Source organism: Merops nubicus, unplaced genomic scaffold (assembly GCF_000691845.1).
Source record: "Merops nubicus isolate BGI_N331 unplaced genomic scaffold, ASM69184v1 scaffold30920, whole genome shotgun sequence".
Taxonomy (NCBI): Eukaryota; Metazoa; Chordata; class Aves; order Coraciiformes; family Meropidae; genus Merops; species Merops nubicus.
In genome coordinates this window covers 1-15,550 of record NW_008581340.1, presented here as the reverse complement: position 1 = coordinate 15,550, position 15,550 = coordinate 1, and the positions used below count along the sequence as shown (strand labels likewise).

At 40.9% G+C, this 15,550-nt stretch overlaps 2 protein-coding genes across 2 annotated transcripts; one reads left to right on the top strand and one right to left on the bottom strand.

Annotated features, from left to right (window-relative positions):
• Window positions 1-315: 315 nt before the first annotated feature.
• NELFCD (negative elongation factor complex member C/D) lies at window positions 316-8,521 on the top strand (the record flags this gene model as incomplete). Its single annotated transcript, XM_008949716.1, has 14 exons — window positions 316-431; window positions 563-672; window positions 1,742-1,851; window positions 2,173-2,280; window positions 2,853-3,005; window positions 3,604-3,734; window positions 4,161-4,326; window positions 4,980-5,114; window positions 5,644-5,783; window positions 6,486-6,600; window positions 6,935-7,030; window positions 7,254-7,394; window positions 7,721-7,850; window positions 8,230-8,521. Coding segments are annotated over 14 exons (1,686 nt in total), but the record flags the coding sequence as incomplete, so codon positions are not given.
• Window positions 8,522-11,141: 2,620 nt separating this feature from the next.
• On the bottom strand, window positions 11,142-15,543 carry CTSZ (cathepsin Z; the record flags this gene model as incomplete). The annotated part of the gene is made up of 5 exons (XM_008949705.1): window positions 11,142-11,404; window positions 11,864-12,026; window positions 12,301-12,451; window positions 13,069-13,248; window positions 15,486-15,543. Coding segments are annotated over 5 exons (666 nt in total), but the record flags the coding sequence as incomplete, so codon positions are not given.
• Window positions 15,544-15,550: the final 7 nt, after the last annotated feature.

Sequence of the window (15,550 nt, the reverse complement as noted above, 5' to 3'; positions counted from 1 at the left end):
CCCGGGCCTCTGACTCCCGGAGCCGCGTCTGCCGCTCCGAGCCCAGGCAGAAGGCGCCGGGTGTAAAGGCGGGAGGGATGGCTGCCCTGGGGTGGGGCCTGGGGCTGGAGGAGGTGAAAAGGAGGAAAACAGCTGCCAGGCGGTGCTTGGTTTTGCACCTTCGCCGTTGAGAAGCCGTATTTGTCCGGGGAACAGGCCGCTTGCTGTGGTGAACCGAGGTGTGTGAGTTTCTGGGGACAAAACTAGCGTAAATATGGGAGCATTGGGGGAAAACAGGGCGAGGGAGATGGCTGACCTGACTGTGGTTGTGAATAGCAAGACGATGAGGATGGGGAGGGAGAAGATGATGCCGAAGTCCAGCAAGAATGCCTGAAGAAATTTTCAACTCCAGATTATATAATGGAGCCGTCTATATTTAACACCTTGAAGAGGTGAGTGTAACCTTATGTGTGTTACAGGTGCAGTGTTGACACTTTTTATAGAGTTATATGTGAAAATGTATAAGTGATGCTATCATTTACAATACAACTGGCAAATAGTTCCTTTCCAATCCCTTCATCAGGTATTTCCAAGCAGGAGGTTCTCCAGAGAATGTTATCCAGCTCCTCTCTGAAAACTACACAGCTGTAGCACAGACTGTAAATTTGCTGGCAGAGTGGCTCATTCAAACAGGTATGATAACTAATACAGTATAATTTGGGTCTGTAGTGTTTGTTTTGTCAGAAATAGCTGAATCGGTGGCAAATTTGATCATACTCAGTAAGTGTTTCATCGTAAAGTTGTCATTCTCTATGCGTATGTTTGGATCTTGTGTGGATCATCATAAAGTTGTCATCCTGTGTGTATCCTAAATTCTTTATAATAATTTATTCTGCTTGGATAACAAGTGAGGTAATCTGTTGATTAACATTTTGCAGTGCTCACGAGCTGTATTATCAAGAGTAATATGATTGAAGCAACTGCCGAACTATAGTTCCTTTTTGTCTTTATGCACAAGTGCAAGAGTAGTGCCATGTGCATGGTGTTAGCAGTATTTGATGTTTTTTTAATAGTAGTATGTAATTAATATTGTAGAAACCACTTCCCTTAATACTAGTTACTATTCTCTTTCAGTGGACCAGTGGTTAGAAGGGAGATTTTCATACTGATGTGTTATGATGTGCTCATGAAGTCTTCCCCAGCCTCTTGCAAGACATGTTCAGCATTGTCTTGTGTTATCTTTGTCTCTTAGCTGGTATACCTTTTGTTTACAGGTTACCAGAACTATTATACTCTGATCTCAAAAGTGTAGAAGTACTTATTACTACTTCCTATAGTATGCTTCTAGTATACTATCAAAGCTATTGATAGCAAGTGTATTAAAATGTTGAACTTTAGCCTGTAGTAAGGAGGGTTTGAGCGTCACCCCTGGTAATCTCTTTTGTGCTTAAGATATGTGTATTTTGGTGTCAGGCCCAATGACAGTCTTGTGAGATGACTGGCATTGCTGTTTGCATAACTGATGAAGAGAAGGAAAAAGTGTGGCCTGCCTGTGATCCTGGACAGTCTGCATTTAGGGAAAAAGATGAAGGATCTGTAAATCTGTATTGGTGTGGCTTGATAGTAGAACTGATGGCTCTCCTCTCATCTTCTCTGTGTTGATAGATTTCTAAGTAGTTTCTGTTCTCATTGGAAAATTTAAGATGTTGCTGCTGTGTTTGATTGGATTGCATCTGCCAAGTTTTTTGTTCCCTCTACACAGGTGTTGAGCCATTGCAAGTTCAGGAGACTGTAGAAAACCATTTAAAGAGCTTACTTATCAAGCATTTTGACCCTCGGAAAGCAGATTCCATCTTTACAGAGGAAGGAGAGGTGTGCATGGAATCCGTGTTGCTATCTCTACACGAGTGGATCCTACATAGATGCCTTCATCTGATGGAGTAGTAGATGGTGGGGGAAGGGAAATTGCATCTTCAAAGCTCTTTGGTTAAGAAACATCTGGTTTGAGAAAACCAGTTGTCTCACTGGAGTCCTCCGAGGCTTAGCAAACACAGAGAATTTGAATGCATCCTTCTTTGAAATAAAGTTCTATATAACAACTCGCAGGACTCCTGAGAGGTAAAAGGCTTACTTTTAATGATCCTGACAAACAGATATTCCTACATTTCTCTCTGTTGCTCTAATCTTTTTCAGACTCCAGCCTGGCTTGAGCAAATGATAGCACATACTACATGGAGAGATCTCTTTTACAAGTTGGCAGAAGCCCATCCTGACTGTTTAATGCTTAATTTTACTGTGAAGGTAGTGTACTCAAGTCTAGTAAATGAGGATGCCCATAAAGGGCTAATTGTTCTGGCATTAAATATTGGCTGTGGTCTTTCCTGTACTTTATGTACTCCTACTAATACTGGTTATTCAAATGTCAGACCAGTACATGTACACGTTGGTGGGAGGAATTGTGCTACAGGCTGCAAGTAGGAAGTGTCATTTCCCAGTTTTTGAGGGGTTTGTTGGTTCTTTTTTGGAGGGGAGAGTAGGGGAGGTCCTTTAATCTGTGTTTGAAAATTCTGGATTTCTGGTGCTGTGGAATATTTCAGTCAGTTTTGTATGTTTCTGTGACAGGGAAAGAATGTTGTATTTTGCTGGGCTCTGAAATATTTTTGTATCTTTATGGGGTTTTTTTACTTTGGTTTTACTGCAACTTTATTGGTCTCCCTTTCTGTAGTCTTTTTAAAAGGTGAATGTGAATTCAAGTAAGTGCATGCAGACTAATCTTATGTTCTGTGTGTTCCTCTAGACTTGTTAGGATATCTGAAATACAAATAATGTAAGGTAAATAATACAGTTTTTCTGTGATGTTTTTGTTTGTACAGCTTATATCTGACGCTGGATATCAAGGGGAAATAACCAGTGTTTCAACAGCATGTCAGCAGCTCGAAGTATTTTCTAGAGTCCTGCGTACGTCTCTGGCAACGATTTTAGATGGAGGAGAAGAAAACCTTGAAAAAAACCTCCCTGAGTTTGCTGTAAGTTTTGCTTTTAGGTTTGTTTGTTTTGGTTGGTTTTGTTCAATTTAAATGTGGAAAGAAAATGTTTTCCTCTCTGGTTAGGATATAGAAATCATTACAAGATTGTAGAGAATCTTGACATCAAGTCTTAGAAAATCCTGTGAAGAGAAGGTATATCTGCATTTAAAAAAAAAATAAAATTATGCTTCTTGATGTTTCCAAGGCCAAGAATTATAAACAGGTGAAGGTAAAACTGTTGTTAGCATTTAATGCAAGGTCTACAGATCAGTCTAGTCAGTCCCCTGCAAATCAAAACAATTTTTTCATCATCTACATTGGTGTGAAAGTTGCCATCTGAATCAACCCAGCATATGTTGTGTGTGGTGAAATAGCACCATGACAAACTAAGTTCTCAATTTAGCCATTTCTTCTTGCACAACATCAATGCATAGTGATACTGTGCTTCTCTGTGCTTTCTTCTTGGCTCTTGGGTTCTTGGTTTTCTTGTGGTTGGTAGATTTCAGTGAAATCTTTGCTGTTAGGGCAGTGTAATCACAGAAACTTACCCGCCTGTTTCTCGTTGAGTGGTAAGACCTTTTGCTGTCTGCTCTTACAGAAGATGGTGTGCCACGGGGAACACACGTACCTTTTTGCTCAGTCTATGATGTCCATGTTGGCTCAGGAGGAGCAAGGGGGGTCGGCTGTCAGACGGATTGCTCAGGAGGTTCAGCGCTATGCTCACGAGAAGTAAGTGGGAGTTGTGTTATCCGTCAAATGTAGCTCAGAGGAATTTGTGGACTGCTGGTTTTTGCTCATTCTTCATTATCGTTTACCAGAAGGAGGAGACTTAGCTCCCACAGAGCAGTTCTTGTAGCAATCTTTAATTCACAGAACAACAGGAAAGTTCTGTGTTCTGTACTGGGAGACCTGAAGGCAGAATAGCAAAGGACAGAAGTTTCTGTCGGTCAAAAAATTACATATTTTTATTATTCTACCAACATTTTAGAAATAAACAAGGGAAAATACAGGCCCGTTTCTGTAATTGCTCAGGATAAGGGGTTCTGCCCTAAGGCATTATATTCCATAGCATGTGCCCTGTTGACTCAGTGGAGATGAAGCTACAATGTCCAAACTGAGGAATTATGTTCCTGTGTATGTTTGCTTTTCACCCAGGGGCCACGATGCCAGTCAGATCACTTTAGCACTGGGTACTGCAGCCTCCTATCCTCGAGCGTGTCAGGCCCTGGGTGCCATGTTGTCCAAAGGAGCTCTGAACCCAGCCGATATCACTGTCCTGTTCAAAATGTTTACAAGCATGGACCCACCTCCAGTAGAACTGGTTAGTAGTTATCTCTTTATAACCTCCAAAACTTAATTCTGTTAAAGGAGCACTCAGAAATCTGAGCTCTTGTAGTGCTAAGTGTTGTATTGACATAAAGTAGAAGTTAGCACTCAAAGTCGTCCCTCTATAATTTTAAGTAATGCCTACATGTGAAACTGCTACTTGTATTCAATTTGGTGTTAGCTTCTTATTTTTTTAATCAGCTCAAGTTGCCTTTTTACTTAAATTAAAGAACTCTTAATAGGAAATAAAGATGGCAAAGAATTAATTAACTACTTTTAATAAAAAGTAATCTTAAAAAATCCCACCTGATATTTAGCAATTTGTAATAAACAGGCCTAAAGGGCACATTGCCCTTTGCACATGTTTCTCACTGCCCTGTTCTAATGTGGGTTCTGGCAACAAATGGTGGCACTTAGATACTTTAGCAGTATAGTCTGTACCTCTGTTTTCTCCCTCTTTCCCCCCTCCTCCCCCTCATTCTTCTTTCTTTTCAACTTCTAAAATTTTGGGACTCTTCTAAAAACTCTCTAACCTACTCCCAAAGGCCACTGTGTTATATCTCATTCTATGCAAAGTCTATCCAAGCTGTATTTTTAGTCCCCTCTCATAATTCTCAGGCTCTAATAAACCATTCCTTTTCTTTATAGATTAGAGTACCTGCCTTTCTGGACCTCTTCATGCAGTCATTGTTTAAGCCAGGTGCTAAGATCAACCAGGACCACAAGCATAAATTTATTCACATACTGGCATATGCAGCCAGTGTAGTAGAGATGTGGAAAAAGGTAATGTTCAGTTCTGTTAATAACATTATTTTTACCTACAGTGGCCTTACTGTGCTGGAGAAAGTGCATGGGCAGTTGTTCAGTTTGAAATAATGTGTTCAGCTTGATTTATTTATTTTAATTTGAAATGTTTCTGGCTTCAGCTGAAATGACTAAAAATGTTGAACTTGTTGATGGAATAGTACTATAAAAGTCAGAGTGCACTGAGTATTTTTGCTGTCTTCCTCCACCTCCCTCCAAAGGTTATCAGCAGCAGTTCTGTGCAACTAGAATCATGTGTCCTTTTTCAGAGAAAGAGGAATTCAATTCTGTGAAGCCAATAAAATAATTTGTAGGGAATTACAAAAAGCAAACATCCTTGTACTTCAGCTCATTTATAATTAGTTCTTCTAAAACTTGCATTTGAGTCTACATTTGCAGAAACATGATGTAATCTTACACTTACTGTGGGTTGCAATTCCTTTCCTAAAATAACCAAAGACATCCAGTATATTCACACCTTTTGCATTCCAACTTTGCAATTTTTCAGAACAAAAGAGTCAGCATAAACAAGGATGAACTCAAGTCAACTTCAAAAGCCATTGAAACTGTTCACAATCTGTGTTGCAATGAGAACAAAGGAGCATCAGAGCTGGTTGCAGAACTGAGCACTCTCTATCAGTGTATCAGGTGAGCAGAGGCTGGTCCCAAGCTTCAGTTGTTGGAAGGAAAGTATTACTTAGGAGAGGCAGCATTGCTAAAGGGGAATGCCTTTGTGGGCTGCTCTGTGAGAACATTATTTTAGAATACATGAAGGTGTGGTCTGAAGTCGCTTTCAGAACTGTACATCTGACTCTCTGCAGTCTCTCTCAAGAGGATGTAAATTCTGGCTTTCAGTGCCAACTTGTCGTCCTTGTGACACACAAAACATGCTTTTCTCTGCCACTGGAAAAAGATGACAGTTTTACTTTGTCTCCTTAAAAGCCTTCCTAGCAATAGGTGTGTCCTTTTTTTTTCTCCTTTCCAATGTATGAAGTAGCAAATATTGAATTAACTGGAACAAATTTGGAGTGTACATGATTTTTTTTTTTTTGCCTATTTTTTGCATTTTGTGCTGAGTAGGGAGTGTCTTTGTAGAAAGAATTATTCTTCCAGCATATCTCTCTGGTTTTTTTCTTCCTTCTCCTTTCTTGATGAAAACTACTCAATCTGCTGCCAGCTTTTCAAGCAAAACTTGCTGAACGTTATGAATTCTGCTGTAACTTAAACTGAAACTCTAGCAGCCATTAGAATATACTGAAAGATGTGTTTTGTTTAAATTTAGTGGGAGTTTTTGTTCAGCGTTTGGAGGTTTTGGTTGGCACTGTTTTTTTTAATGTTCCTGTTGTGTAGGTTCCCAGTGGTAGCAATGGGTGTGTTAAAGTGGGTTGACTGGACGGTGTCAGAACCACGGTACTTCCAGCTGCAGACTGATCACACTCCAGTTCACCTGGCATTATTGGATGAGGTAAAAGTTGTATGTAGAAGCTTGCTGGAGGATAAGAACAGTTTTCGTGCTTGTAACTGGAAGCACATCCAGTGCACTGAATGCCTGTTGTTTGCAGTCAGTCAGTGAATATGCAGGGATGAATCTCTTTCTATTCAGAGTTAATTATTTGGTTTTGTCAGCTCAGCATTATTTACACTAGGAAAACTTAGGCATCAAAGAAAGAAATAGTGGAATACTTTTCTAAAAATTTTATCTGGCACTGAACATCAGAGTAAACTTGTCTAATAAAGACAGCTGTGTTTGGTTTTTGAATGGAAGTTCTGAGGATCTAACTTTCCTGTCTTGTTTGCAGATCAGCACATGCCATCAGCTGCTTCATCCCCAAGTTCTACAACTTCTTGTCAAGCTCTTTGAAACAGAGCATTCACAGCTTGATGTCATGGAGCAGGTGATTCTCTGAGGATTCAGTATTTGTGTTCCTTGATATTGGTTGCACTTATTCAAGGTAGTAGCTTTTGCTGTCACAGCAGTTTTAAGAGTTTAACTTTGGAATATGGGCATGCTTAAAATCTAACATAGCAGATATTGAATCAGTAAGAATGAGCAATAAAAGCTGCACACTTTTGAGAGGGAGTTCTAATCTGTTGGTTCCTCTCTCCCCGTGCCATCAGCTGGAGCTGAAGAAGACTCTGCTGGATAGGATGGTGCACTTGCTGAGCCGAGGGTACGTCCTGCCTGTCGTCAGCTACATCCGCAAGTGCCTGGAGAAGCTAGATACAGACATTTCTCTCATCAGATACTTTGTTACAGAGGTCAGCACCAAACATTGTGTTTACTCACCTACAGAAAGAAACTGTAACATCAGTTTTATGTGTTTGGATATTGAATCAGCTTGCCTCAGGTTCAGAAGTATTTCAGGATAGGAGGTCAGATTCTGAGCAATGTGTATAATACCAGTATTCATTACGATTTGACTTAGTCCTACTGACTAGATACCAAAATAGATGATTAATTATTTATATGGTGAACAAGAGGTCTTAAGTGCAATTACTTGTATCCTTTCAAGACTGGTATTGTGAATTAAACATTGTCCCTACTATCTCTAGCCACTAGAGTAATCTGTTGCCTGCTGTTTCAGGTGCTCGATGTGATTGCTCCTCCATATACCTCTGACTTCGTACAGCTTTTTCTTCCCATCTTGGAGAATGAGAGTATTGCAGGTACTATTAAAACAGAAGGTGAACATGATCCTGTCACTGAGTTTATAGGTAAGTCATATTTATTCCTTGCACACATGCTTCCATTTGTATTTGTTACAACTTGAAAATAATGTTTAGGAGGAGGATTGCTAAAAATAGGAATGCTGCCAAATATTTTCACCCATAACTTCCCTTTTAGGGCCCTGTGTTTAGCAATTTTCCTTCAATCAAGAATCCCTGGCTAGTAGTGAGGAATTTGAGACAAATGCTGCTTTTTGAGAACTAGTACTGTAGTAAAGAAAGGATAGGAAGGAAAGTAGGCTGCCATAATACACTCCTATCCTAAAAGAGAAACGTCTGTCCAGACCCTAAAGTCCTAATTGTTTACATAATGCAGAAATCCACATGCAAACAGATAAATCAGAGTAAATTTTTTTTTTCTTTTAAGCTCATTGCAAATCTAACTTTATTATGATGAACTAAGTGGTGGAAGATGTCAAGAATGCAGAGCACATGATCACAACTTTGCCATACTCTCCAGACAGTAAGGTTCTATAACTGGGCAACACGGCAGCAAAAACCACCCCAACAAAACCAAAACAAGGAAGAAAGGGCTGAAGGGCATTTGACTGACATGCATGGTGACCTTGAGCTTCATATCAGAGGACTTTTGATGTACTTTGGAAAATGGAATAGCACTGAAGGATTTTCTCTTGTTACACAGATCAGTATAAATCTGAATATGCTGAAGGGGACAGAGGGGAGAAATGGATTTGTCAGAGAATGTTGTTCTGGTTACATGCAGAATGTGTTACTGATTTTTTGTATAATGCACCAAACCTGAAGAATGGGGAAGGTAGTTCCTACAAAGCGCTTTGCAGGTAGTTCTCTGAAGACAAGATCTTGAATGCTCTAGGGTTTGATGTTGTGAGTTTAAACAAAGGAATTTGTGTGATTAGCTCTGTGCTGCAGAGAAGCCACACTGCCTCTTTCTCACCTTTGCGTTATACTAGAATTTTAAATAGCCTACATCTTTACTGCTATAAATAAAAACAACTGTTTTGTGTAACACAAGTGGAGTTGCAACAACCAAAGTTAATTTTGTATTAATAGATGAATCCTATGTGAGTGTATTATCCTTCAGAATCTATTTTTTGTTAAATAGATGCATCAGATGTTACTGGTAAGTTTCATTACCATGTCAGAACTCTGCTGCTGTCCAAAACCATGAATGTGTGCAGAAATTTCGTTACTGCTTGGTTTTTATACTTACCTCTACTCTATCATGGTTGATGCCAAAGAGTGGAGGATACACCCAAGATTATAATTTACCTTTAAATAAAGTGTTTTTTCTTTTCCAGAGATGACTTTCAAAGTTTCATTAAGGCTACTCTTTCTTTCTGTTCTTTGGTATGGATTTCTCTTTTTGTTTGTTTAAAAAGTGAAGGGTATTGAAAAGCCCATTGTGCTTTCCTGAGCCCATCTGTTTTCTGAAGAACCTGCTTTCTAAAAGGCACTGACATGTTAAATCCAACTAGATGTAAGTTCTGTCAGCAATTTGTACATGGGCAGAACGTTAAGCTGCCATGATAATTCTTGAGACAGCAACCAGTTGTATAGATGGTTGTTGTTATTGTAAGGAGTGCATCTTCCCTTTCCTCAGCCAGTCCCTCACATACATACTCCACAGTGACTGGGCTTCCCACAGTAACACTTATCAACCTGAGAATGGCAAAACTTGCTTCTGCAGAAGCTGTTCTGAACTAATTTGCCCATCTTAGATGTACTAACATTCCAGCTAACACACCATTTCAACTTGCATGAGACCTATTTTTCATATTTTAAGTAGAATTAGCATACAAGCTTGGCTTTTTTAGGCTCTACAGAAACAATCTGCACTATAGATCTTCATTTTAGGATGTAGCATTCTATCATTTAGTGATAATCAAGAGCAGTTTGTTCCTGTGTCCATTGCAAACGTGCCAGCTGTTTAAACAGGGTGTGCTTCTGTTTTCTTGGGTGTTCAAGCTTGGTATTGCTTCCTCTAAACAGGCTCTTTAGAGGGTCTTACCCATCCAGATGACTTTTAACTAGTTAAAACTTCCATGCTCATGTCATACTGCCCTGGAACTTGAGTTACAGCAGGTGCTGCAGGTTGGCAGAATTAATCCTTGTTGGTACTATGGAGTCATTTTGCTAAGCAAAGAGGTGGAATTTTCTTTTGCCTGGTTTTAAATGAGTATTAGTGTCTCTCATTCACCTCTTAATGATTAGAGTATGATTCTTGTATGTAGGAAGCCAAAGTTAGGCCCCCAAGAAGAAAAGTTAGTCTGTTGAGTTTCTTAGACTACTAGAATATGAGTGAAGTGTAATTCACAAGTTAGTTTGATGTATGGTAGGTTTTGGGGATTAGCATTTAAAAGTGGTATTCTACAACATCTGAATGTCTCTTCTCATCCTTGAAGTTGGATGCTTCCTTGTAGCTTGTATCTTAACCTCCAGTGTAGGTAAAGGTAGTTTAACTTTACTTGTTACTTGGAGCAGTGTAGTTGCTGTATAGACTGTTCTCAACCAACCCTTTAAGAAGAAAAAGGCCAGCAAAAGCAGCACCAGCTGGGGTAAGCTTTGGGTGACTGCTCTTATCATAGGACACTCCTTGCTGGGTACAACAATAGATGATGACTGAAAACATCTATTAATAAGCTCTTACAATACACACATAGTCATATAAAAGTTCATTTATTAAATGCAATTAATGTCAGTTAGTAACACTTGATAGGGTACTGATTAGCCAGTTAGCTTTAAGGAGCAGAATTTGCTTCCTTCAAATTAGTGAAGAGTTCAGGGTTGTGCCAATTTATACTTTCCTTTGCACAGCCAATCACATATTAAAGCAAAGGACTGGAGCAAAGACAAGACTAAATAAGCAGCATTTAGACTTTGTCTTTTGATCAAAGCAATTCCTGTTACATTATTTAAGTTGGATAAAAGCAACTGTGTTACATAAGACTTCCAACAACACTTGCACCAGAGGCCAAGGAAACAACAGGGCATTTAGTTTTTGAGTATATCACATCCAAATTTAGCCTTGTTTTTCCATCTGCACCATTGTAAAAATGGTAATTGCTCAGTACCATTAAAAATTTTAATATAATGTCTAGACCCAAATATTGAGTGTAGTTTTCTTCCCAGTATGTCTACATAATTTGTATTTAAAAAATATAGAGATTTACATATACAGTTTCTGTGATTAAGTCAGTATGGTTTAAATACCATGCATCAAGGCAGATAATTTTCATGGGTAGATTACTTTTTTAAAGTTGTAAATAATCTAAAGGCAGCTCTTTGTTGATTTCTACTTTGAAGACATTGTGTGTTGCTTTCTGGGCTAATTTTGCAGAACTGCCTGATGGTGCTGAACTGTGAGAGTTTTAGACTACTAAACAGAAAGAGGTTGTGCTGGGAAGCCTCCCAGGTAGTTCCTAAACAGAGAGACACACACTGTAGAATCAAGGCAGTACAACATCTCCATATGCACAGTCCTCTTCAATAGCAAGATTGTAGTCTGCTCCTTTTCCACCTTTATATGCACTTGTCACAATTCTCAGCCACCCTCTTTCACCCTGTAAAGAATTAAATGAATTGGAAAAATAACTAGAAAATGTTACACTTCATCCTGAGTGAACTCCTAGATTGGTTTATAAACTGTCTGAAGAGTGTACACTGGTTTCATAGGGCAGCCTTGCTTAAAGCAGCAGTGTGCTCTGGGGAAACTGACATCCCCCCTCATCTATGCCAGGTCCATGACTTAGTTTCTGCCTACAGCTAACAGTAACTTACACTTGCCCAAAACATGAGCTGCATGTCCATGGAAGGGGGCAGCATTTGGGATTACTCAGGTAACTGTCTGAATAACCTTGTCTTCAGCTTAGTTAAGGTTCGATTTAACTGCTAGTCTAGTTCAAAGTAGTTTCACTTTTCCTAGCCACAGGCTAGCTTTGAAGCCTCCTGTCTGCAAGTGAAAAACTGCACCCTGCCTCTCATGTCATCCTGCAGGCCTGTTTGTTCCTGTGTTTCCTTACCCAGGGCTCCCCCCAGGAGTTCCGCACAATCCAGTATTCTGTTCCGTTCTCCACACCCCAGCCAGCCACGGATACAATGTGATTCACCACAGGGGAGGGGTTGTACTCTGTGTAGAGTCCTCCCATGTAAGCATCCAACTTCTCAGTAGCCATTATGCCACAGCTGTAGTAAAACAGGAGAAACATGGGGTTTTTATACAAGGGGAACTGGCCAGAGGCCTGGCTAAAAACCAGTTGGTTTTCTTACATTTTGACTTCAAAGCTCAATTTATCTACAAACAAGCTAAAGTCTGCACACCAGTGCAGAGCTGCTAACATAGGCTAGGGTGGTGAAGTACACTTCAGTTATTGGCCCTGAGTTTCACATACCACAATCCCAGTATTACTAGCAGATACACATTTTCTTTTTTACCATTCAAGATACTTTTTTTTTTTACCTAATTGGTCCATTAGTATAGATTTCTGCCATCATTTTTTCTCTTCCACTGACAGACCCGTAGTCAGCAACTTTCCAGAGAGTGTAGTTCTTTATCACATGGCATTCTCCAAAAGTGACACAAGTTCCACACTGGTTAAACTTCTTACACTCTACAAAATGAAAGCAAGATTTATCACTACAAGAGAATGTTTTTTCTTCAGGTGAATTAACAATATGACACTAAGCTTTTTCTTCTTCACTAATTTGAGGTAGATACTGGAATAACTATTAATACATAGTCTGGTGAACTAAATTTCTCTGGAAACCACATTTCAAGTTCCTACAATCACTAGTTACTGTTCTTTACTTCATGGGCATAACTGCTTTGACAAAATGTATGACTGGAATAGTTTCTGTATTTATAGAGAAGCACATCTGAAACATGACCACACAGAGGTTACACATCTCCTTTGTTCAACCCAAGGTGACACTTGTAAGTATCATTTCAGTATATTAGAGATTGTGTGTCACAGACTTCAGAGATAAAGTTAGAACCGTTCAGCTGTGCAAACTTGTTTGGGCATGATTTACTGCTATGGTGTCTGGCTAGAGTGAAAAGGCACCCACAGGCCTGCAAAGAAAGCCCATTCTGTCACTCAGACAGCTGGTACTACACTGAAAGGCAGGAACCAGTACACTGAAAACCTAATCAATGATCTCTTTTTATAATATTAAGATCTGCTAAAACTGGGATGAAGCCTTACAGCAAAGCAAATAGACATCATACTTTGATCCTTAGCTTGGTAGTTGTTGCAGGTCTCATCTGGAATGCCATGGTCATGGGCATACATCCAAACACCAGAGTGGTCTCCACCTTCACAGGATCCAGCATCAGCACAGTCAATCACATTCTGAACAGAGAGGTAGGCAGAAGGCCATGCACCTTTCCTCTTTATGTTGATTCGATCTGCAAGGACAAGAAATTGGGGTTTGTTAGTGGAATAGGCGAGTGGCTACACACCACAACTAGTGTTAAGACTCTCTCTCCTTTGGTGAGGCTTTAACTCAGGCTTTTGGTGAGGCAGCAGCACCAGTGGCTGGAAAAGCCTCTGCTGTCAGTGAGGCACAAAGCCTGACCCAGCTCAAACCCACAGGCTGAGTTGTTATTGTGGGTTACCATTAGCAGGTTTTTCCTATTAAAAACTCAGCAAAAATATGCAGATGAGCAAGATCTTGTTTAAACCCTTGAAGTGCCCTTGACCTCTTTTAACTCAAGCTTCTGAAAACTTCCAGATCCATTTCCTGGCTTTGACAGAAAAGTTTTCAAACATGCATCATAAAACCGGCTGTCACTAGTGTCTTTTACAGGAGTAAAGATTTCTGCATAAACCCATGCAGAGAGTCATAAGCCTCTGCAGCCCTGGTCTCTGGCTCTGAGACAGCCTTCACAAGCTTAAGACAAAAAAAAAAAAAAAAAGCAGCTTCCAGAAGTGCACCCTTGCTGTTATGTCAGTATCTCACTGTTACGCTGCCATCCCAGACATGCATCACCATCCTGGGGCCTCGTTTTGTCAGAAACAACTACCTCACTTGGCAGCAGAGCTGCCTGATGAGTATTTAAACACTGCCTCTCAGTGCATAAACAGCCCTGACTGATGCCACTGTAGTACTTTTAATCCTATTAGTACTAATAACATTCAGCTATACTAGACAGGACTCAGAGGCATTATCCCAGCCCAGCCTTCCAGCAACAAGAGAAAGAATGAATGGTAAAGCAATAGTTAAAACTATTCATAGAAGATAAAAAATTTCCTGATTTTTAAAATCAACCTTTTGTATTTATAAAAAATAGACATGTTGCATGCCTACATATGCAAGTTTTAACCAACATTATGTAATTAAGAAGCTACTGTATTGTATCTATCCTAGTGCTTCAGCACATCGTGGCAGGTTTCATGCATGTCTGTGTTCTTGTACTGCTCAAGGATGGATCCTCTGGGACCCCAGCTGTCTGCTCACACCTGTGCTGTCTTCCCACTTCTGCAGCTGCCTCTATTTCACCTTCAGTTAATCCTCTTACAGCCTTCCTGCACCAACAGCACTTCTGCAGCATGTTACTTCTGCAGACAAATCATCACCTAATTTCCTTAGGGAGAATATTTCTCCAGCTGAAGCAAACCCCTATTTCCCTTTTCCTAGGAAGAAGGCTGATGGCTGTCTGCCAAAACCAGGTTTGTCTGTATGCTGCAGTAGCCAGCTCTTGGAGCCAATACCCTGCAGGCCCTGCCAAGGAGAGGCAGCCTCTTTCCTCCTGCCCAGGCCTTGCTGGTGCAGCTCCTTGCTGCTGTAGATGCAGCGCAGCAGGCTGAGGTACAGAAAAGGGAAGGAGACAACTGCTTTTGCATCTGCTGTGACCATTGCTGCGCCTCTAGGAAGAGAGCCAGAAAGCCCAGCTCTTCCACCAGGCCCTCAACAGCAGCTTGGCACGAGCTATGATCCATTCCTTCTGCAAATGACCTTTTAACCATGACAGTGATTCCCCCCTTGCGCAAGTCTGAGAGGGTGGGGACACTTCACTCCGAGTGCTTCCTCTGTCAGAGGCAAACCTTGCCTTCAGCTTGGGAATTCCCACTGTTCCTGGTGTATTCATGGAATCATAGAATCATTTAGGTTGGAAAAGACATTTAAGCCCATAGAGTCCAAGCAAGAACCCGGCACTGCCTGGTCACACCTAAACCACATCCCTCAGCACCACGTCTCCATGGTTTTGAAACCCCTCCAAGGGATGGAGACTCCATCACTGCCATGGGAAGCCTGGGCCAGGGCTTGGCAACCCTTCCAAGGAAGAAATTTTTCCTCATGTCCAACCTAAGCCAATCCTCATGCAACTTGAGGCCGTTTCCTCTTGTCCTGTTAGTTGTTTCTTGGGAGAAGAGGCCAACCCTCCACCTTGCTACAACCTTTCAGGTAGTTGTAGACAGCAGGAGGGTCTCTGCTGAGCCTCTTTTCTCCAGCCTAAACAACCCCAGTTCCCCCAGCCAGTCTTTGTTCAGAGGTCTCAGCCTCAATTTTTGCTTCGCTGTTCGCTGGGGTGATGTGCCCCATCTTTCTTTATAGCAGGTACTTTGCAAGCTGAACCTAAACCTCCCTTCTCTCCCAGGCCCTGGCGTAGCCGGGGGCCGCGGCCGGGCGGGCGCCGCGTACCTGCGAGGGCGCTGGTGCTGCCGTGTGCCCAGCAGGACCCGCAGTACTGCGGGATGTGCTGGTTC